The sequence below is a fragment of the Ciconia boyciana genome, chromosome 1 (genome assembly GCF_034638445.1).
Source record: "Ciconia boyciana chromosome 1, ASM3463844v1, whole genome shotgun sequence".
NCBI classification, from domain to species: domain Eukaryota; kingdom Metazoa; phylum Chordata; class Aves; order Ciconiiformes; family Ciconiidae; genus Ciconia; species Ciconia boyciana.
The window spans coordinates 194,051,895-194,076,947 of NC_132934.1; the positions used below are offsets into that span (position 1 = coordinate 194,051,895).

Below are 25,053 nucleotides of genomic sequence, written 5' to 3' on the forward strand. Positions count from 1 at the left end.
AACATAGGTTTTCAAATCTAGTTCCTAAAAGAGAGGATGACAAACTCCACCGAATTAAATCCATAATGCATTCCTATCGACAGGAAAATAAAGGTCCTTCTGAGATTCCTGCTTGCTCACTTGATTCATATCCCTCCATCCCTGTATTTTAACAAATATAAATTCTCTTACTGCATGATAGCATCACTTCTCTAAGGCTTTCAGAGGAGTATAATGCCTAAAGTTCTTGAGGAATCCACACAGCATGTATAAACTGTCTCACAAACCTGTTCTTATGCCCAGTAAGAATCCTTCAAATAATTCAACAGAAGTGGGGGACAAGACTTCCAGTGCAATATTGCGTTGCTTTGTCCCCAGTATTTTTATCTATGTGTTTTCTAGTCTAGCTTCTATCCCATTTTGATGGTTAAGAATTCAGGCATGATAATTTGTAATTCTAAATATCAGCAAAGCATTTTTCTAAAACTTGTATAATTTTCTATCACCCATTTTTTTGACAAAATAGATTATATACCACAATTAATAACTTGGCAAATTTCATATTCAAATTTTTTTGGAACTTGGGGATGCCTACTGTAAGGTCCTGGCAATTAATTACTATCTCTTATATTGATTTCTATACCTCTTCTACTGACATTTCAATTTGAGACACTTCCTCTGACTCATCCCCATTGACTCGTCTTGTAGTAAACAATGATGCAATTAATTAATTTAGCTTTTTTGTTATGATACTGTATTCTTCAAGGGCTCCTATTAAGGCTGAGTCATCTAATTGCCCCTACGGACTGGAAAAAAAAAATTGAATTGTCTTATCATTTTACATATAATTTGCTATAACATACTTTTCTAAGTATTCTTCATTTTGATACAACTTCCACTTTCTGAACAACTTCTTTTTACTTACAATGGTCTCTACTTTGCTATTTATCTGTGCTCAGGTACATTGTGAGGAGCTTTTAAACTTTCTGTTGGATTTTTTGGACTAAAGGTATATTTGCTCTTAGCCTTTTGTATCTTTTCATATAAGCAATTTCCCTAGCACTATCAAACACCTCCATCTTTTAACTGCTCCTCTTATTTTCTTTTTTTTTTTTTTTAAGAAATGAAGGCAGTTTTTTGCAGTTCCCTCAAAAATAAAAATAGCAAATCCTGCATATCCAAGCATATTCTGCATTTTTCAAGACAAAGTCAAGCAAGAGTCAACCTCTGAGCTCTCTAAAAGTTTCAAAAGGAAATAAATCCAAATGCTTCTGGTATTTAAAAGTTTGAACTCTCATCCCAGTAAGATGCCACCAGTTTATAGCAAAGTAATGTAAGCTTCTTTATATTAGTATGCTTTCTGATCTTCCTCAATTCATCACAGATGCTATAACCTTCCTTATCATGTGGCTAACAATTTGATCTGAATAGTATGGTTTTCCTACTTAGTTACTGATTTTCAGCACACAGAAACTCTGTTATTTATTGTTACAATGAACTTATTTACCTGATTAGGTTAAGTCTTTAATACAGGGCATCACTCCTCTATTGGCAAGACCTGCCCCACTGTCACTTGTAACTTTAAGTACAATTTGAAATGAGTGTCCACTGACAGTCAAGTCAACAAAGTTTCTGATACTTCTATTACGTCAATAACCTTATTTAAAATAGACATTCCAGTTTCTCTTTTATCTTTTTAGATATGTAGAAGAAAACATATGTGTTTGTCTCATAATTTCCTATTATCTATGTCTCATTTATGCGAATGTTCTTTGCTGATGTACAGGCATTTTGTTGATTTCTCTCCTATTCTGTATCTGAGGACATGGTTTTCAGGACTTTACTACTACACAATGAACCAAAGCAAGCTGTATAATCTCAAATACAATTTTTCTTCAACTTTTAGTTGAAAAATTCCCTCTTTAAAAAAAAAAATTTTGAAGTCAGTAATACAATTTTCTTTCAAGTTTATCCTACAGTCTCCTTCCCTATATCATTTTCTCAAAAATGCACCAAGACCATGCCTCTCTGCTATAACAAGAGCTTCCTTAGGTAGTACTCAAAGACGCTTCAGATAACAGCCTGTCAATTCTTTACACTGCTGAAATCTTTCAAGATTAATCACTCACTGCTGAGTAAGTCACATTCCTACTCCATAGCACAGTACAATCACAGAGATGAGGCATCAAGATGAGGCATCACACACTAAATATTTCCAAAATGTGGAATTTATTTCAGTCTATACTACAATTAGTAAAGGTGTTCAGGATTAGAAACACCAAAAAAAAAGCTGTTTGCTCTCAACTACAGTGCTCTCCTGTTCATACTTTTACAAAGATTGATGCTGAGGCTGGAACTCAAGGCAGTGAAAATTACTGGGGGTTACTAATGCACAAAAATTTCACTTTGAAGTCCCAGAAAGACAACACTGCCAAAGCTAGATTAGCTCTGTTGGGAGGTTAGTCTATTATACTACACCCACATTTTCTATTTGGGGATATGATGACCAAATTTCTATATGTATTTTATAAATACTTGCTTTCATAATGTTGTTATAATACAATAATTAAAACCTAAAGTAACTACTTAACACGTCTTAAAGTTCTAAATTAAGATTACATATTATTCTGTGAATGGTCTCACATGACATAGTTAACAATGGGAAGATCTTCACATGAACATAGAGTCTTTCTGATCTGCCTACATAGAGCTTGTGACCAGAGGGCTTGAATATATAATTTTACTGTGATTCAACAAAAATTTTTTAAAAACCCACATTATTCAGAAGTTTAATGAGGACGATATTTCTGGCAAAAGCTATTGCTGAAATGTCTGTGTCTGTAAGCAAATGGCTAGAAAATAGTATATCTGATGGCAAAAATCACACTTCTCAAGTTAGCATTTGGACAGTAAGCTGCTTTGTAAATGGGTACACATTTTTTAATACATATCTACACACTCAGTGCTTGCACAGTGGAACCAATGTAATACCTAAATAACATGAAGAAAATCAATCTACATGATTGATTTAAACAGGATATGTTTTGACTTGTTAGAGCCAGGAATTGTATTTGACAGGTTTTCTTTCCTCCATTATGCATTATGTATCTTCCCACATACATGTGCACACAAGTTATTAATGGAAAAAATATATCATATGAAACCACTTGCAAATATATTCCGGAAGATTTATTTCAAATACTTTCTAAATCTGACATACAACCCAAAGTGTATGAAGCACGATCTTTGAGAAATATAAAACTGGCATGGAAGTTATATTTGGACATACTTCAGCAGATTATGATTTGAAACTGATATTCATATAATGAGATATACATCTACTAGTACTTCAGAATTAAGTATTTTAAGTAAAGTAGCAAGAGCTAAAATTTTCCAGGGGTGGCATGAAGGAAACTAATCATTCATAATAAAAATAATCAAAAGAATATTTTGCTAAAATATTAAAGACTGCTTCTTCATCAACAAGTAAAGAAATGATCAGCTAGATCCCCAAAGCTAGTTATCAATAACGTAATCTAAAAGTTAACAATTCCATTTGTTGCTAGGTTGAGTGTTTATCAGTAGCATCAGACGTGCTACTTTAAAACTGAACTGTCATGAAAACTCTTTTCTGGCTATAAAATTAAATAAAATTTGCAAAACAGAATTGATTCATTTCAATACACTCAGCAGATATGTGTTTATAAGGCTTTATACATCCCTGAATATACTAGAAAAAGACATTACTATGTTTTAAAAAAACACAAATGACCTCAAAGCTACATAACAGAATTAGAATCAGTGACTTTGAATCACAAATGCATACCAAGAAAAATAGTAGAACATAAAGCTGACGAGTGAACAATGGCTTCTCAAAACAAAACAAGCACTGAAATTCAATATACAAATTCTAAGGCCATAAAAAATGAGCTTCACAGCAAAATATATACAAGGCTGCTATCAATGACAAACACGTAATACTCGCTGTACAGAAACGTCAATGCTTCAGTCAACTAACTGAAGTATTGAAGCCAGCAGAATCATTGTTCTCCTCGGAGTACTAGGCATACAGTAGAAATGAACACTAAGATGATCTAGAGAAATAATCAAGATTTACTATGAAAAATGATAAATCCCAAAATGCCACTGACATAGAAGAAAGTTCAGAGCCTTATATCCCACAGCAACAGATAACGAAGCTCTACCATTGCCAGAAAAATTGTACCAGACATTGGCACCAAAGTTACCAAGTACAGAATGTTCAGAAATAGAATGATGGCCTTTTAAAAATAAAATACGACCATTTTACAAATACTCAAAATTCTTCTTTATCTGAAGCTAATTAAGCGCTATTTTTAAAAACAAGTTGACTTTATAGAAGTGTTACTTTATAAATTACTGTATTTTTCTTGAATTGATTCTGGTCTGTAACTGACATAAAACTTTGCATGACCATCAGAGAAGCTACTTATAAATAAGAAGTTATTACTAACAGTACGGCACTAAAGGAATTTTAGCCCTTCTTCCCAGAAGCACTTTGTCACGTTTTCAATGTTATTCTTTATTGTACATACCACTTTGCTTACCTTGCGTGGCTGAAAGTCATACTTCACACAGTGCTGGAAACCTTTGCCTTTTGACTTCAATGATGTAACTATTAAGCAATTGCCAACAAAATGAGCTGAATACCCAACACCTTTGCTAGTGCGGAAACTGAAAAGAAAGAATTATTAATTAAATTGGAAAAAGGGGAATTATTGTATAATAAAACAGTCCAAATATTACTTTAAATTGCCATGAAAAAGTAAAGAAATTAGTACCTGGAACTGTGAACTTAATTTCCTTTATATCTTCTCTCCCCACCGTTTCTTTGGGGGGAGCTACTAACCTTCATCACTTACTTTATTCCAGGCTACATTCTAAAAATCAGTACTTTTTTTTTTTCTTTACAAAAACCCAAGATGGTAAATATAGTGTCTATCAGGTTTTCCCATCAGCTTCCTAATTCGTCATCATTTAAAATAACACATCTGATTTAAGTTGTAAAGAAAAATCCATCACAGAACAAATGTGAGATGCTTTACAATTTTATGGGGTTCGGAGAACAATGTGGCCACTATGACATACAAATTTGTATTCAAGGTAATTACTATGCACATGAATTGTTTCTTTTTCAAGACTTATTATTTAGTTAAGCTAATGACCTATGAAGTTTTAATCATCTGAGCTGTGGATTTATTTTCATTTGTCAAATTGAAAAAGGACTACTAGCTTTCTTGTGACAAATATCATAAAGACAGATAATGCAGAAAGCTCATACATTTCTCTACTTATATTTGAAATCGAAAGCATTGTACAGAGAAATTCTGGACTTCTTAAAAAACATTTTGCAAAGGGAGCTGGTGGAAATTCATGAATGACATTACACAGAGCATTTTTAAAAAGGCAAGTCCATATCTACAGCTATGTCACTTATTCCCTTCTGAAAAGCTAAGTACAATAAAGAGAAGTCTGCTATCATCAATATGAAGCACATTTTATACAGCTTTTTTTTTTTTTTTAAACTCGCTACCAATCAGGTTATAAAAATAACCAATGGCTGAAATACAAGGTCTAAATGGTGAACTTCATCCATAAATTCTGAAATGAAGCTTTGCAAGTATAAGAAAAAAAGACACTAATAATTTTGAACATTTGTATGTACTCCTGTAGCCCACTAATTAACACCTTCTCATTTCCTTAACGTAGGCAACTTATAAAATAATTTCATATTATTACAATAATGATGTTTTAAACAGTTTCATTGTTGTAACATTTTCATCAAACACTTACTAGGTTTTTCATAGTAACATTAAGAGGTGAAAGGCATATGCAAATACTAAGTTCAGATTTCATCTTACTTAATAGCTGTTGAAACTCTACATCTTTCGTCTACCCTACTACACAAATACAATCTTCATTTTAATATGCAGCAAAATTGCATAGTTATAAACCTAATTCAATCTTCAGAAACTTACAGTTAAATCTGTATGTGTACATTAATGAAGGAGAGAATCAGATTTTCCTCTTTCCTCACTGTCAGTAATATAGCTGATAAACCACGACCTTCTGAAAAAAATTAACACCTTACAAGATACATGGTGTGACTAGACCCTGAGGTGGCCAGAGCTTAGATGTTCTTCTCGTATGAGGCAATTTTTAAAGGAGGTCAAAAAGAGACATTCAAATTCTCAAATTCTAGAAAGCCACTTTTGTTACAATTCATTAGAATACTTCCATTAAATGTGAAAAACAGAGTGATCAGGCTAAACACAACAGGAGTAATAACATCTATAGATTACTCTTCTCCACCCTAATGGGTTCTTGCTCAGAGGTCCTTGCTTCCAGTCTTGATTTCAGTCATCTTATGAGTTGCAGCATACTATGCCTTGTGATCTCTGATCATTGAGGTAGTTCTGTTGGCCTTCAGGCATGCCTGGGTTTGCTCTTTTCCTTTAGCAACTTGTTAAGGTGTTGCAGAAGCTTTATTTTCCCAAATTCAGGCTGTGATTTCCTCATTCTTCTAGCTGGCTCTATATGTTGTACACAATTCTCTCTCCCCTTAAGCTGCTGTGCTGGAAAGGAGCATTATTCCCTGCCACAGCCCTTTGTACAGGCTTCCACACAACCCTTCTTGCAAAAAAAGGGCACTCTTAATAAACCTAAAAAGTCCTCTCTAAATAAACCTAAGATATAACCTAAGTATGAAGAGAAAAATTACATACTGTCCATCACCACTGACCTCAACAGTGAAGACAATTTATAACACTGCCATTCCCACGTGTCTTTTGAAGACTGTTTTTAACATGGATCATTTCAGTGACGTGGCTTCCACAATGACCCCATAGGCAGCTATACCCCACAACAAAAGGAACAGTGAGCAGCCTCATGGAAGAATATTACTCATATATGCATATAACCTGCATTAGCCATATGCACAAATAACCTGCATGACCACAGTACTGAATTTTGTACAACAACATGAAGGTTAAAAAACTTAAAATACAGCTTTTACAATAAGAACAACTGAATGTGTTGTGGGCTAGTTTGAGACTTTGATTTACCTCCTTGGGGCTTTATGCCATTCAAAGAACTTTTCACCAGGTAGTTGCATTTTGCACAATGCAAATTTGTTTCCCAGCAACATAAGTCATCTCTACAAGCTAAAATGGTTTTGCCTAACAGAATCTTATTCTGAAGGATATTGAAAAAAATACACAGACTCACTATGTTCTGACATATGGTGTCATATTATTCGATTAGAGATGACAAATAATATTTTTTTTTAAATTACCAACACTCAATTGTTGCAAATACCATCACATTTTTACCTGATAAAACATTATTAAAATTGTGTAAAATGCATCCTACTACTTTGAACAGGAGCTAGTAAGCATTTTGTTATGCACTGAGAACACTGTTAAAAGAAAAAAAAAAAAAAAAAAAAAGAATGGCTCTTGAAGAAATGTCTACACCTTTAAAATTTTTCCCTTTCCTAATCCCCCCAGTTACTGGGCTGATTTTGTCATAATTATGGTCAAACTGGACTGTTCCTGAAGTTTTAAACACTGAATTGTCTTTACATGTGTAACTTCCTGGATGGAGTTCAGCATATGAAGACAAGAAAGTAATAAAATAATGAAAAAAATAGCTCATTTCTTAGCAGGACTCTCCTCTTCATCTTGGAATACAATGAATGATTTTCTAAACATGAAGCTTAGCCACAATTTTAAATTTTTTTGCCCAAATGAATTAGCATTCTAATAGAACAGTAGTTGAGAAACTGAGAACTCAGATATATTCTCTGTCTACCTCAACATTATAATATACAGATTATGTTAATCTTCACATTTTATTTCTTGCCAAAGCTACAGTAGGCTAGGACTGGTCTCTAGGATACTGCACAGAAATTCTTTTACCAATTACCTACACATGCAGAACTTGCCACATCCAAAGATGAAATGCACAGAGACAACAAGTGCAGTACTGTCAACACCCATATGGTTTTATGAGCCTTTAACTACCTCCCATAGCAGCTGGTATACAATTTTACTACCGATCATTCATAAAACCCTTATAGTTATGTTTCATTTCAGCCAGTTTCTCAAAGCAGCTACTGAATGTTATTACACTTCAATAGCAGGTAAGCATTCTTCCATCCACTGGTGAAACTGTTTAGTGATTCCAGTTTCTTTAGCTTAGGATTTTACAAGCAATTTAACATATGATCATAGTACTGAAATTGAGAAGATATTAATTCATTCTTGCCTAAAGAAAAAAAAAAAGGTTTATTTTCTACTAACTCTGGAATTCCATTATGTGCTTTTGCAACTGTTCTGCATTATCTCTATTATTATTAGCTCTACAGAAGAACTGAAAAGTTTAGACAGCTTGCTTTGTGGTTTTTTTGTTTTTTTTCCTTGTCCCTACATCAGTAAAAATAAAATTTAGAACGCTCCTTCAGAAGTTTTAGCCATTCTTCCATTAAATGGCTGTGGAAGCACTGGGATGTTTTAAGGACAAAAAGCAGCAATTATATCACCTTCTAATTCTTTTACAGAGCCCAATACACAATTTGAAAGAAAGCATCTCTTAAAAAAAAAAAACCCACACAAAAACCCCACCAAAAAACCCCAATCTTAATATCTGGATTGATTTTATCTAATTCCAGGCCTTACTTAGAAGTAATGTCACCCCATCTCCTTTTTTAGCAGAAACAGGTATAGAAATTTAGAGGATGGAGACTTCTCAGTTGAGCACGCTTAAGGTTAGCCCTAAATTCCTAAATTTGCACTGTCTTCATGACAAATAATCTATCTCATTTTTGAGGAAACATTTCCAACAATCTATTAAACTGTGATTATTATTATTATACCATGTCTTATTATAATTGTGATAGTTAAAGTGACCATAGTATTGTGTGTCTAGAAGTTTGAATTTTCCTGTTTTGCTGTCTACACACTGGATGTCTGATTAAACAATCCATCAACATCAGATTTTGCATAAATTCTGAAAACAGAAGTCAAGAGCATCCTTAATTTCATAACTTTTTTATTTTCTTGGAAGGCTTCATTATAAAATGTGTTTTCCAGAGCACAATTCATTCCAAGTGTTCTCTGAAAAGTACCAATTTTTTCCATGGTCTTTTAAAAGAAGTAGCAATTCTTAACTGTACATGGTATTCCAGTAATGCTTTTGCCAAGATTTTGGGCAGTGATCACATCACCTTTACGGTCTTCTCTTTGTTCAGACTATCCTTGAAAAGATCACATTAGCTGTTTCAGCTGGGCAATGAAAAAGCAGTCTATGGTCAGTTGTTTACCTACAATAACCCTTAACATCCTTCTGTAATTACTGCTTTCTAATACATAACTGCTAAGTCTGTAAGCATGGTGCCCATTAGTCACTGCTAGGTATATGACATTGGCTCACTTATACTAGAATTTGTGCTATAGAATTCTGAATCTTACCATTTGAACCTGATTTTCTGCAACAAACCTTCCTCCTTATTGTTATTTATCATCTCTGCAAATGTCAAAGACTTCTAATTTTCTTCCAGGATTGTCACACTCATTTTGTAATTGGTACAATACTGTTCCAATACACAAGTATTAATAGACTGTCACTTAGCTGCCCAACATCAACCTCAGAGATAATAAAAATTATTTAAAAAAAAACCAAATTGGCTTACAGTTCTTGAAGCAGCACTTAGCATTTAGCTAATTACAGAACAGTAGCAGTTTTTCCCTCACATCTGGCAAATGTGAAAGCATTTCTTTGCTTCCCTTCTCCATTTTTAAGCACTAGTTTTCACTTCATGGTCAAGATGATGTAACTGCTCTCTCCCACCAGAAAGGCCTCTGGCCACTTCTTTTTGTACTCACTTAAAGCCTGGATCATACCTAAGAAGGTGATTGGGAATAGTCAGCATGGATTTACAAATTGGAAATCATCCTCGATCAAACTGATAGCCTTGTACGATGAGATGACTGGCTTGGAGGATGGAGAGGAAAGCTGTGGATGTTTATCCTGACTTTCTAGCAAAACCTTTCAACACTGTAATAACCTCAATGACAAACTAATGAAGAATGACCTACATAAGTGGATGGTGAGGTGGCCTGAAAACTAACTGAACTGCTGGACCAAAAGCATTGTCATCAGTGGTATGAGTCCAGTTGGGAGGCCAGTTACTACCGGAGTACCCCAGGGGTCAATACTGGGTCCAATCTTGTTCAGCTTCTTCATTAATAACCTGAATGGTGAGAGACAGTGCACATTCAGCAAGCTTACAGATGATACAAAATTGGAAGGAGTGGCTGATACACCAGATAAGCATGCAGTCATTCAGAGGGACCACAGCAGGTTGGAAAAACAGGCCAACAAGAATCTCATGAAGATCAACAAAGGGAAGTGCAAAGTCCTGCCCCTGAGTAGGAACTGCCCCAAGCACCAGTATATGCTGGGTACTGACCAGCTGGAAATGAGCTTTGCAGAAAGGGACCTGGTGGTCTCAGTGGACAGTAAGTTGACCATGAGCCAGTAATGCACCCTCGTGGCAAAGGCAGCCAATGGTATCCTGGGCTGCATTAGGAAAAGCATTGCCAGCAGGTTGAGGGAGGTGATCCTTCCCCTGTCCTCAATACTGCAGAGACCACATCTGGAGTATTCTGTCCAGTTCTGGGCTGCACAGTACAAGAAAGACATGGACATGCTAGACTGAGTCCAGCAAAGGACTGAATGACCAAAGCCTCTGACACATGAGAAGAGGCTGAGATATAGGACTGTTTAGCCTGGAGAAGAGAAGACGTGTATAAATACCTGATGGGTGGGGAGTAAAGAAGACTAAGCCAGAGACTTCTCAGTGATATCCACTGAAAGGGCAAGACACAATGGACACAAATTGAAACTGATAAACTTTTTCATTGTGAGGGTGGTCAAAGACTGGTACAGGTTTCCCAGTGGGGTTGCGATGTCTCAATTTGTGAGAATACTCAAAAACTTGACTGGAGAAGGTCCTGAGGAACCTGTTCTAGCTGATGTTGCTTTCAGCACCTCTGCTTCAAGTCCTCCTTGAAGTTGTGCATGCTACTAAGTTATTGCTTTTAAAATAAAGATTGTTTAAAAGACTTTTAAGAAGAAACTGTGAAGAAAGACCTAATTTATATGACAAATTTTTCACCTAGTTAAACAGAAAAAGATATTACATGCCCAAAAAGCACATTGAAAGAAAATAAATCTTTGCTTTGGTATCTTCCTCTTGGTGGTGGTTGTGTGTGACTCAGCCTTTCATGTGGCAAAGTCTAAAATCTGTGTAAAGAAGTTTAGACGGATGATTCAGTTTGAATATTTTTCCTGTGTTTAATTATTAATTATGGCTTTATTTAAGCCACTATATAAAAATGACAAGTATTTGCATTGTTCCTGATTTCCTTCTGAAGTTGGTATATTCAGTTTCTCTTACGTGTATTACAAGCACATTACATTTACACAGACTCAACTTTGGCATTTGATTTCTGTAAGACTGACTTCTTTCTGGGGCTCATATGAAGCACTTGCAAAGTTCCACCTTGTTAGTCACAGAAGTTTCATTTCCCACTCTTGATAAATACTCTCCTTTTACATATATTCCATAGCAAGAGGTAACGTAAGAAAGTGAGACACTGAACTATAATTAAAGATTCATGCATGCAAGTGTGTGCATGACATAACGAGTCATTCATTCAGCACAGATATGCCCAAAGATTACTTGAAGAGTCTGTGCATGCAGCAAAATACCTATGCTTACTAGAGAAGTTATCCTTTATGCGCTACAATAAGAGAATTGAAACTCCATATGTTTTGGGGCTATACTTTCTTTCCAGGTTTCCAAGCTGCAACAACAAAATATAGAAGACGTTACTTTGGTATGTTCTGGGTTATGAAAACAGAAAAAACATTAAAACAAAGAAAAGCATACATCAACCACGGGGAAAGATAAACTCATAGAAAAAAAATGTTTTCTTACTCTGCTAGACTCTAATCAATCTCATAATCAGATATGATATTAAGTTACTTACTATAGGTAAATCAGACTGTCAGTGGACATTTTTTAAGCAAACATGGAAATGTTACGGTTGTAACTAATAAGAAGTACGTTAATTAAAACAATATTCTTTAAAGTATAATGTAAAGGTGAGACCTAGAATTCTTTCAAAGGAAGAAATTCAAGTTTCTTCAATAACTCAAAGGGCAGCTTTGTGGGGTTTATTCATTGACATGTTCAAAAACAAACACTCTAATGAAGGAAAAATCTGTTTATTAAAGACAGATGTCTGAGTGTATGTGGCAATTATTCTAAGCTATACCACTTCTTTGTAGCAAAGTGAATATAGGCTAGAGAAAAGGTCTAAATAAATATACTTAAAAATGGAACCAGAAGTAAAATCCCTCTGACACAGGCCAATATAAAGTATCCATAAATATTCAGGAAAGCTTAACACACAGAGGATTTTAAACTATTTCAGTGCAAAAAATACGTTAAAAAGCATGCTTGAAAAACTTAGAATTCAATAAGAATTGTAATCGCATCATAATAAACATCAGAACTATATCACGGCAAAAAGTATGTGTAAAAAAATAAATAATCAAACATCTGAAGTTATCCTAACCTAATGCCATTGCTGCTTCTGCATTATATTGGAATCAGAGGGAATCATACTCATCACTCAGGCTGAAGATCTTTCTACACTACTAACCCTAAGAAAAGCAGCATACATCACGGGCTGTGCAACTTTGGAATATGGTTTTCCTGTTCTGAGGCAGTAACAAATTCTCAAATCAAATACATCACCTAAAGTTGCCAATTCTGAAACATAAATTCTGGCTGAGAAACAAATGATCATGTTAAATTCCTGTATGCATGTCCAATCCTATAATTGCATTTGTTATTGTCCTTGACAGACTGACAAAATAAATAAAATATAAATCATACTAATAAACATAGCTATAGCCAACAGCTTGAAAAAATCTCCATGGTGAAATAACTATAGCACTTAGAAGAAAACGGACACATGGAAAAGCATTATCCCAGATGGTAATTTAGAGAAAATTTATTAATTTTTTTCTTCAAAATAAACCTAAATTATTTTTAATCAGATATTTGTTCCATAAAAAATATAAATTATTTTCGTTTTCCAAGTAAATGCACAATGCATAGTAAGATTTTTATGTATTGATAGTACAAGTACCTTCCTGAGACCACATCTACTGGTCCTCTCCTCAGATGACTACTAAAAACTTCTGCTCTTTAGACTACCTGGAATGACTACAAAGTGAGAAACATTACTTTTGATTACTTCCCGCCTTATGCTACTCCTGTTTTCCTGAGCTCATAAAACTTGATAGATCTTGCCTATGTCCAGCCCTCACCTATGTGCACAGCTGATATACAGTCTTTAAGAATATGAGAAAAGGTAAACGTACTAAATAGCAAATATATAAAGAACGAAGAAGTGCTGAAGAAAATACCAGCATGTTCTGACACAACAGAAGGTTCCTTATTTTCCTCAGTCCTTTTTTTCTTTAGCTAAGACAACCAGACTTGAGCAGATATATAATTAATTTCTGAAGTGAAAAAACTTTTAATGATTGAGCAATAGAATAAACATTTTTACTATTATGGCATAATTTCTAAATATCAGAGGACTTTATTAAGGATGTAACTCTTATTTCTATTTTTATCACAGCAGCAAACCTAAATAAACTAAAATTGTCTCTCCTGCAATTAATGTGTTATGAAATATAGCATACATTTTTGGGAACAGGTAATCAGTGAGCCATTTTCATATTCACAGATCTACTTTCTGTTACTTCTAGCTAATGTACAAACAGTGCGCTCTGACTATAACAGATTTGGTTTTTAGTACTGACATCAGCCGAGAACCTCAAACAGCAAACAGAAAATATGACAGCATTCCCAGTTTACAGCTCTAAGAAACCATATATTTTAAAATTCCTAAAGAAACCACCACACTGGATTTTAAGGTTTATCTACAAGGCACATGGCTTGCATCCATGGATTTATAAATTGCAAAGCAAAAAGGCCAGATGACTTTGTAAGAATATGTATACAGTAAGCAGACATTAAAATCTGCCGATATTTGGGGGGAGGGAAAGCATGTCAGAAACTAAAAACAATGAGAAAGATTAACTCTTATTAGGCAGCCAAAACAAACTGTAACTGCAGCGTTATAAGTTACTTACCAATAGAGATAGGGTTTATCCTTATCTACATTGATATTGTTTAGCGGATCCATACGAAACCAGGTGTTAAGAGTAAACCCATTTTGATAAGGCCACTTAGCAATAGGAGGCAATGCAATTGCCTAGAAGTGAAAAAAAAAATTAAAAAAGAAAAAGGAAACAGCAAGTTAAAAAATGAATTTTTTGAGAAGTATCATTAAAGGTAATGCCTTTCTAAAATCCTGTCATTCTAGATCTGCAGATCTGCTTTAACTTTCAAATATTAAAGAAGAATATTAAAAAAAACCCTTCAAATAGTGCTTTTGAATAAATGCATTAGTTTTCCATCTATTTTAAAACACTTTAATTTTTAACTACATAAATTCTACCCATAGAGGACATGAAATTAAATTTGTGAATGGGCAATATTAAGAGAAAAAAATAGAAAAATTACTTCTGCAGAAATTAAACTATAAATTCAGCTTTCAGTAAGTATTCATCTCATCAATAGACTTAAATATTAAGAGCAAATTAATATCAACAGATAGTACAATAGACATTCACTGTTAAAACTGCAGTATAAAAAAAGGTTGTTCTATGAGATTTAAGAGCACTATCAGTTTTTTTTCCTATGAACACTTAGCAAGGTAAGATACTAAAAATTTTACCCCCATTCTCAGTTAAATACATTAACAATAAGGCATGGCCTGGGAAGAAATTCGACTTTTCAATATTTTATTTTTATAGGCTGACTGATGAAGAGGTTTCAGAGAACTCTTTATCCCTGGGCAAGGCCCTGAATACCTGCTCTACCTTTGAAGTTAGGCGCTCTTTAGGGAGGAAATCAGATAAGATGAACTTTGGAGGTCGCTTACAAAGTAAGTGTTTTCTATGATACAACTAAAAGATAAAACATTTTTTCTCCTCAGTATGAGAACTATACACAAAATGAAGTAATTTAAAAAAATTTAAGAAATTAAATGTTTGTAATAACTTAGAGATTACTGTAGTAGGCACTAATTATAATAAATTCTTTCTCCTTCCTTCAGACAAAATATAGAATATTTGACACAAAAGTAGTTATGGAATAATAGCCTTTAATAATACTTCTCGAAATAAGTTGTATATGAATGTAAAGCAGAAGAAAATAATTTTATAAATAACAATAATATGTTATTTCTAAGTGTATCTAACCAATACTTTTCAGTTGCAGTAAGATAATTTAAACTCTTACTACAGTTTAAAATAATAAAGACTAGTTAATTAATCCTTGCAGTGATGGTATTGTGTTCTTATCAAAGCTATCAGTGATACTGACTGAGCACTGGCACAGGTTGCCCAGAGAGGCTGTGAAGTCTCCATCCTTGGAGATGCTCAAAAGCCATCTGGATACGGTCCTGGGCAGCCTGCTCTAGGTGGCCCTGCTTCAGCATATGGGAGTTGGTCGAGATGACCCCAGAGATCCCTTCCAAACTCAACCCTTCTGTGATTCTGTGTGATACTTATGAGTCACAGTTGGAAATACTTTTTCAGGAGTGGTCAAATCTTGTACTGTCCTGATTCATACAGAAGACTACAAAGAATGGTAGCAAACTCAGTTATTGCTTACAATGGGAATGGACACGAGTCTTTTGATAATAGTTACAATAACCACACTAAGATTCTACGCCAATGTAGTCAAGTACTTAAAAAAAAAGGTACAGAGTGGGGCTGACTTTTCATTATTTTTATATGCAAGGCAATTGCTGAAAGAGTTTTAAGAGCAGAGAAATAGGTAATTAAGAATGATAGGGAACTCACCATAAATTTTATAATTAGATATAGCAATGTGCTCAGATTATGCTAGTATTTGACTAGACAAAAGAAATAACACCAATTCTGCTACTAGCCTGGTACCAACTGCTCAGTACAAAACATTTCAAGGAACTCCTTTGGGGTATCACTCCTGCCTCCTTAGAGGGAGTTCCCTGCCTGAAACAGGAAAATTGCTGCTTGATGCTAAACAGGAACAACACCTAGGGAATACTATGACCATCACAAGGTGTCCTCCTAATGGAGTGACTAATGTGCTACTTATACAGACTGGCAGAGATGTAACACAGTACTGGGAAGAGCCCTTCAGTTAGGACAGTGAAGCAGATGTCACCAGCAGATCAGCAGACTGGTTCAGCAGACTCTTGGTTCTTTCATACTACCACTGAAGCCTTGGTTATACAACAAGCATGCACCCAACTTTAAAGCGGGCCAAACTGATATTTATCGTGCCAGGTAAATATCATGCTGTTTCTCTGTTTGATGTCATCACTGCGCATCACACCTGAAAACCTGAACTCAGTGCTAGTAAACTAGGTCCTATCCATTCTCTTTCTTCTGTTGAAGTGCTTCGTTGCTGAGGTCTTTTTATAAGTAATTGCCCTTGGTCCACTTCAGAGGATGACTCCTTTCCAGAACTTCATAGTGTAATCCAACATGCACTACTCAAGAAATGTAAATTTGAAACTCCTATTTCTTGATTTACAGGTGCACAGTCAATGATAAGTGGTATGTGAAACAAGATCCTAACCAAGAAAAGAGAAATGCCTATTGTGCATTTCAAACAAGAAACTTTATGCCCTTCTAAAACTGTCAGTACTGAGAACTTAATTTTAAATATGACTTCCAATAACTGATGCATCTCTTTGGACAGGGAGGAATATTTGAAATTCTTCCCCTGCAAAACTTTTTTTGAAGCTCTAATACAGAATTAAATTTAAAAGAGACATTTCATCAGGGTTTGCCTCTGAAGCCCAGAAATGTCAAAGCAGTATGTGTCACTGTAGACATTCATATTCTGCAACAGCTGTCTTGCTGCTGCATGTACTTTTAGGAGAGGTGAACTGTGGTTTTAATTTAGCAGTAGCAAATGAAGCTCTCTCTTTCAAAACTCAGTAATTAATTCCTTACACAATCCGCCCCATGCATTTTGCTGACGCATCTGTTTGTGCAGCTGAATATCAAACAAGATCAGGGAAGTGATCTAGTCAAAAATAACCCAGGTGAAAAACAGTGATTTTCAGCCAGTTTATTTCCCTGACGTAATCTACCACGCCAACACCTGTATTCACAAAGAAGAGGTGGTGGTTTATGCTTGAAGAAAACTATCAGTGCTATTGAGGAAATACAAGTAGAATAGCCCAAGAGAAGCCCTTCCACCCTTCCTGCACTGGCATGAAAAGACAGGGATCCCAGGATTATTTCCCCTTAAAAGATTCCAAGTTCTACCATGAGCATATACTATTCCATACCAGAATGGAACTGAACCTCAAATCTGGATTTCTCATTTTTAAGCATTTGTATATACTACCTTAATAATCGTACTTATAAATCTGTATACAATATTTGAATTTATTTGTAGGTTTTTCTGAACATACATGCTTTGAATGGAAGAGAGAATATCCATTTGAGAAGGTTTAGAAAGGAATACAATTTCATTGTTGTAAGTCATCTCAAAAAGTAAAGCCAAAAGAAGACTGCATTTAAATCACTGCCTTGAGGAAAAGGAAACAGCTGATATAGTTCAGACAAAAAGAAAAAGATGTAATAAAGTTTGTGACTAAGCTGTCACTGTAAACTGTGAAGACAAGCACAAGCTCATCCCTATATTTTCCTCAAGCCTCTGCTTTATATAATATCAGTTACACTATTCAAATAAAATAATACTCTTCTTTGGAATTTTCAGTTTTCACTTTTATGATCACTTCCCCAGAGAAAAATCTGGTATTTGACATTCCATCCTCAACACTACAACTACCTTGCAAACCTATGGAAGGCAGGGTCTATGCCACTCAACCATGTACTTCCCCTCTCGTTTCCTTTTCAAGAATTTCCAAAACCAAATGAGAGGAAATGCAAATGAGGAGCAGTTTATTTGTTCCTCAAGTTGTAGTATTTTGGTTGAAAACTTACTGCAGCACTACAGCCTGGGAAGTTGAAAAAGGTATCGGGCCCATGTCTCTGTGGCATCTGATTAAGGACTGATAATAGTTTAACTGCATGTCTTGGCTGTGAAAACAAGAAAATTGCACAAAAGTCAATACAACCATTTTTGTACTCTTTAGGCTACAACGGAAACTGGACGGTTTTCAAACAACACAGCAAATTAACTCTAAAGTAGTTAGCAAAAATACTTCATAAACATATGTTCAATCAACATGAAACAAAAAAATTCAAGTTTATATGTCCCAGGAGACAATTTATGTTAACTTCAGGCTCTAATGGAATGACACTTAATGCTTTATCTGATCACAGCTTACCCAGATTCCATTTTCGCCTCGAAGCATGCTGAACAAAAGCTTCAACTCTTTGACAGTGATGCTGTAGCTGGCAAGAACCCCCAACATATCAACTAGGAGATCTTCAAAGGAAAATAAAGTTATTCTGAACTCTGAATTTCATTGGTTTGACAAAAAAGCTGAAAAAGTTAATACCTTTAAAAGTAAGTGTATTCACAAATTCTAAAAATCTAACTTAGTTGCCTTAAATCTTTTACAAAGGATTTTATATTCTCATTGTTTTAGTTATTTCAGAAATAAATTTACATATGCAGTTTAGATTTTCCATCACACTTCGAACAAAGTATCTATTAAATTTACGAAGAATTAATTCTCCCCATTTCACAACATTCATCATACATTATGAACTTCTTGCTTGCTCCTTTCTGTTACATACTTTTGGGATAAGGGATTCCTCATTCCTCTGAAGTTAGTGTTTTTCAAAAATTTCTGACCTAAAAGATGCTTAACATTATTTTTTAACTTAAGCACAGCACATTATGCTGAGAATTTGTACGGTTCCCACAGTTTTGCTACAGTGATAATGCTTCCAATTTTTACCAGAATGAAAGGCCAGGGGGAAACAAAACAAAACAAAACAAAAAACCAGAAAAGAACTCAAAAAAATCATAGTGAGAAAACAATAAAAGACCACAATAAAAAGAAGTGATCAAAATTGCTAACAAATTTATGTAATACAGCTTTCATTAAAACATCTCAAAACCCATAAACTTTTAAAGTAATAGCACTACATAGCCTGCTGTTCAGAGAATATGAGGTTTAAAATTACTGCTAGTACTTGGATCTTTATTTTAAAACACAGAATTTCATTTTAAGAATTTGTTGGCTTGTGGGATGCTGGACCTCACCTTATACTCCACACTTTCTTCTGGAATAAAATGCATTATTAAGAATTACTACTTCCTCTAGCAGGAAGAAAAACAATTTGCTTATCTTCACAGATGTGGCATAAGAAATTTAATTCAGAGATCAAGCAGTGAAGTACAGAGTTGCCAAAACAAAACAAGCTATGACACAATAGAATCAGCATTAACAAACTTTTTCAATCTGCTCAGCAATCAGAAAATTCCCCCGATGAAAGCTGTAGAACACATGAATAAGCTTATATATTATTTGCAGGACTACATGTTCTCCTTGTTCATAAGTGAAAGGATGACTCTTAGAGGTACTGACAAAGAGTAGTCTTAAAAAGCATCCATCCTTTTCAAGGACATTTCGCATTGATATTTGTTTTAAAACAAATTTTCTCTCTGCAAATCCTTACGTATGTGTTTTTGAGTAAAAAACTAAGTTTATTACTTAGTAAAAAAAACTAAGTAAAAAACTTAGGTTTTTACTGAGTAAAAAAACTAAGATATTTTGAGTAAAATATCTATTTAACTTCTTCCATTATGAAATCAACCTCTGGTCCTCAGTAAGCAAAAGGCATGTGTGAAGAATGAAATATTTAATTTACAGGAGACATAGTAAGCTGTTCAGTTAGTGAAACTGCATGTCAGGAAAGGCAAAAGAAAAACACTGTAACTTGCAGACATCTGCACCATAAGATCCGAATATATTCCTAATGTTCAAATATAGACTTTTTTTCCCTTTCTTTAAAGGAAGAGTTTATTTAATCTTCCCTTTAAAATTAGTGCCACATTATATTTGTGACATAATTTCTTAAGGGAAAGCAAAATAAAGCTAAGAAAACTAAAACCTCTTGTCTTTTACGATGGTGAATTCTATGACTTGGCTCCTCCTCTAGTACCTAGAAGCATCTGTCCCCTTTGCTGTACAGTCTCCAGCCTGCAGTGTGAAACTGGCAGTGATTGCACATATTATAAGTGATCAGAAATTGAGAACAATAACACCCTGAAAACTCAGAAAGGGAAATCGGCACAAGTGAACACCAATCTTTGGCTGAGAATTTCCCAATTCTTATTTTGTAGTCTTAGCTTGCTTTTTAGATCAAGCTACTTCAAATTTTGCTTCCTTTACAGAGAAAAAGTGTTGTGTAGAAGCGAAGTTGTTTGGTGAAAATCATCATTAAAAAAAAAAAATCTTCTAACATAGATGACAAAAGTGTAAATTAATACAGTCAAACACAGAAATGATTGGCAGGTTTTAAAAATTACTGAACATGTGCTGCTTTGTTTCATTGTTATAGCCCTGTTCTACCTTATGGCACAGAAAATTTTATTTCTATTGAAGATGTTGATAACCCACAGGCATTAGAAATACATATTTATAAATAATGAATAAAACATTGATGGAGAGAAATAAATGTAAGCTCCCTAACAATGTAACTCTGGGTAAAACAAAGACCTGAAAGATTGAAGCCCAGTAGGTAACAAGTAAAGATAAAGCAAAGAACATCTGTGGAAATTGAAGCACTTAATGTTACTTAAAAATATTGCTGTAAACACCTCTAAAGGACGTTTGTTTCTTGTTTCAATATAACAAGACTTAAAAAGAAGTGTAGTCTATTACATAACTTTATTCATTCTTATTAGAAATCTCATATAAAAGAGTCTGTACACATCTGGTTTATAAATCTTAATAATCCACTCATCTGTAAATGGACAAAGGTCACAAAACATACTACAACTGGATTTTTTAAATGTTTACTTCATTTTTTTATATTAAATAAAATAACATATATAAATGGTATCTATGATTTCATTTCAGAAACAAGATTGTGTAAAATAATATTAAGTCCGGAAGGAGAAAACAGGCACTCTTTCTCATTTTGAATGCATTTCTAAAATGCACTGAATGCAACAGATTTTATCTGTATTAATGGCACTTTCTGACTACTTTCATACTAAGCAGTTTATACATGATCTAAAAATTAACCAGAAACCTTGAAGGAATGCTTAATTCAGTCATTTAATAGAAGAATAAAATGGTAAAAGAGCCTGCCTGTCTTTCAAGTAACAATGAGCATATATCAAAATGAATGGTATGGCATTAACTTTTGAAGACATATTAAACAGCATTGGAAACACAACTTCAGGAAAACTACCCTCATGCCTCCTTAACATTTTAATAACAGACAGCCATGAAATTGTGAATTTTAACTCTGTTGGTGAAGTAAATTAATTTCTACAGGTTGGCAATAGAGAATGTGATAATTTTGCAGTTTTTCTCATGGAACCAGTTGAAAGAGAAATGCTTGTTAACAGCCCATTAGTGACAGAGCAGTCAAAACCTAACATTTTTGCTTAAAAACTAGGAACTGTTTCAGTGCTTAAGAATTCAGTTCCAGCAATTTTAGAACAGTTACCTATAGCATCACAACAGAACTGCAGGAAATAAAATGGGGCTCAAGGGAGACATATCCACTCTGTACAAGTTCAGGCTACTTTCTCATCCACCATCTAGACTTCTGTGAAGGTACTACAGATACACTATCCCAAAGAGTCTCTCAGAGCAGATGATCTGCTTCACTACTCATCACCTGGAAATAGAGAACTGTAAAAAGTGAATCCCTCAAGGAAGATCCTGTGCAGCTGTTAAAAAAAAAAAATACAATCACCTATGCAAATATTTTAGTAATCTTTTCCCCTTAACTATTAATGACCATCCCCTATCCTAGTATAACAGATTATCACAGTACAAAGCTGACTTTTGACAGGTGATGCTTCTGGAAAGCAAATTGGAACACAAGTGGCAATCATCCTATGTGGATTGCAATTGAGACTTTCAAGGTGATTAAGCTTTTATTCTTGACCACAGAATCTGCAAAATCGCAATAAGTGAGATATTTAAAGTGCTGAGAAGCCTCATGAATCTGATAGTCTTCATCTAAACAGACAGACTAAGTTCTTCTCACTGCAAAAGATTGGGTACATGTTTATTTGCTGTTGTCTTACTTTCATAAAACCAGAGAAGAGTGGCTTCAGACTTAGACTGGTCCTGAAAGTATGCTGTCAGAACATAAAACAGAGATGATGCCTGTCTTGTCTATTTAAATCTTATCTAGGTCTAATCACAGCGTTTCACAAAGGGGACAAGTGAGATGACCTAAAAACAAAAAAACAACTCCCCCAAAAACCAAATAAAAACCAGAAAACATGTACCCTTCACAGATGATGAAAGCCAATTGCAAAACATTGGGCTGACAGAGTATTAGCAACTGTTTTGGGAAGAAAGTGGTACTAACTTCCTAGGAGTAAGCACTAACACAGCTCTTGTTCAAAATGTCCTCCCTGAATGTTAAAAATCATTTTGCCACAAAATTTCTTACTTTATTCTCTGGGTTTGGAAAGTCCATCGAAATATTTGGGGCAAAGCAGTTCTACAGTCATCTGGAGTCAATTATGACCTCAACATCTGCATAGCAGATTAGGGAACACAGACACTGCATCAGTTGTCATTGATTTTGTCATCAAATGCCTACCATTAATGACTGTTATTACATGACCATATTTACATTACAATGACTAGTTATTACATGACCATATTCATTACTTGTGACTTATTACCGACATTGTTGCCATTTATAAAAGGGTGGTGAGGTGCTTGCAGAAATCAAGAGATAAAAGCAAAATGATGAATTTGGTAGTTTCCATGTCTTTATCAGAAAAATTCTCAAAAACCCCACATCCTCGTCTATTTACAGTTCTCAGAGAAAGACCTTACAAAGTGGGATTCTGTTAAATCCTTGCTCATGATATACAGAAGACTATTCAGATAATTTGACACACATTGTAGAGCTAAAATGCCATCAGAACTCCAATTTTCAGTTTTGATTTTAAATTAAATATGTGCTCTCTTCATCCATTTAAGTATACAGAAGAGCAAGCTTACTGATGTTTTTTCTGTGGAAGGTCTCTTTCTGAAGTACTGTGTGACCACTGTCAGAACAAGATTAATGGGGTAGAGGCTCCACTATTTATTAATGTACTACCCCTGGTTTATATTAATAGTTGTAAATTCAGAGTGATTTTTCAATTCCCAAATGCTCCTGGAAGCCAGATTCTATACTCTTGATTTCTGACTTCTACAATTAATTAAGCATTTTCTAAAATTTCTCTCTATATGGCGACATCATCACAGTTATATATGCCACATACAGAAGTACTATTTAGGGGAGCTCAAATTGGACAAGCTTTATTGGTATGATTACTGATGTAAGCACATTATTTCCATGAGTGAAACCCTGAAAAACTTCAAAATAAAAATGTTTGTCTTCATCAACTATTGTCTTATTTTTAACATCGAATAAAACAGTATCTTTGCCCTTATACTATTCTGACATATTTACAAGTCCTGCAAAACAAGACATGCTTGGTGAAAATCATTGGTTTGTGAACCTACTGATCTGTTATACTTCAGTCTGAATCTTGCAGTACAGTATTTAGCATAACACTTCTGGTTTTAGCATTTATGCATACATTTCTAATCAATAAGGTGTTTGTTAAGACTTGCTTTGAAATACAGAATGTAGCTTTTTCAAATACTTAATATTACAGACATCTTTGTACTGAAAAAGACCAAGGACAAAAACTTTCCTGAATACTCCAGTTTTCATGCTGCTGTTATCCTCCTCTTGTTTCTGGTCTGAAATCCTCGCTGGTTTACTGTTCCACAAAGCCTATATATGTGCCAGGAACCAGATCAACTAAAATCTTAGATTTATGGAAGACAAACCTCTTCAGTCTTTCAAAAATGCCTCATGATTTAAGTATCCTACTATCAGTCCCAAACTATAAAAATGAAGAACTACCTTCACACTGAGTTGAAAGAAACTGCTTGGCTTAAGTTTGTCCCCAAGAAAAATAAGGACTAGATAAGTACTAACCATATGTAGTTCTTTGCTGTCATATTTAAATGTGACAACCAAACCTGCTCCTCTAACCAAGTAATTCAGGATTACAATCTGTACCCTACTACTGACAGGACATAGTATGGAATAACATAAACTCCTTCAAATACACTCTGTAAACCTTAGCTGTGCAACAACTTCACTTATTTTCAGTAAGCAAACAAAGTATGCTATTTTTTTAATCCTGTAAAAAATTATAGGACATTAAAAAACACAGGTATAAAACCCGAAAAGATATTATAGGGAGCACAGCTATACATTATGAAATGATTGTTTAATATGACCCAAATGTCCAGCATTCAAAGCTATGAATAATTTCTGATATGCTGTCAGATGTAGGTTATATTTAAAGTGGATCATAATAACAATTCTAACATCTGAATAACTCAAAATTATCAATGCACTTAAAACTGAAAATATTACCTTGACAGGTAAATAGTCTAACATGTACTGTTCTTAATTACGTTCAAGATTGCTTTTTTTTATCACTAAGATAGCATTATCTTCTCAGATGAATTAACAGGCAATTATTTTAAACAATATATCTACATATATTTTAAACTAAGGATATATCTTTGTCATTTTTCTGAAATTGATAAAAAAAGTACTTCTGACTTAATAGCAGTTCTAACCAAAATATCACTTTAAGTAAAAACCAAGATATTCCAAACC

General features: G+C 34.3%; 1 protein-coding gene across 4 annotated transcripts in view; it reads right to left on the reverse strand.

Annotated features, from left to right (window-relative positions):
- The window catches only part of NBEA (neurobeachin), a 522,877-nt gene that overhangs the window by 402,067 nt on the left and 95,757 nt on the right, over positions 1–25,053 (reverse strand). For all 4 annotated transcript variants that reach the window (XM_072854755.1, XM_072854781.1, XM_072854766.1 and 1 more), the window contains exons 3-6: positions 18,531–18,631; positions 18,184–18,279; positions 14,260–14,381; positions 4,566–4,692 (exon numbers count right to left, since the gene is read on the reverse strand). In XM_072854755.1, coding sequence (XP_072710856.1) covers positions 4,566–4,692; positions 14,260–14,381; positions 18,184–18,279; positions 18,531–18,631 — 446 coding nt within the window. The remainder of the gene's footprint in view (positions 1–4,565; positions 4,693–14,259; positions 14,382–18,183; positions 18,280–18,530; positions 18,632–25,053) is intronic.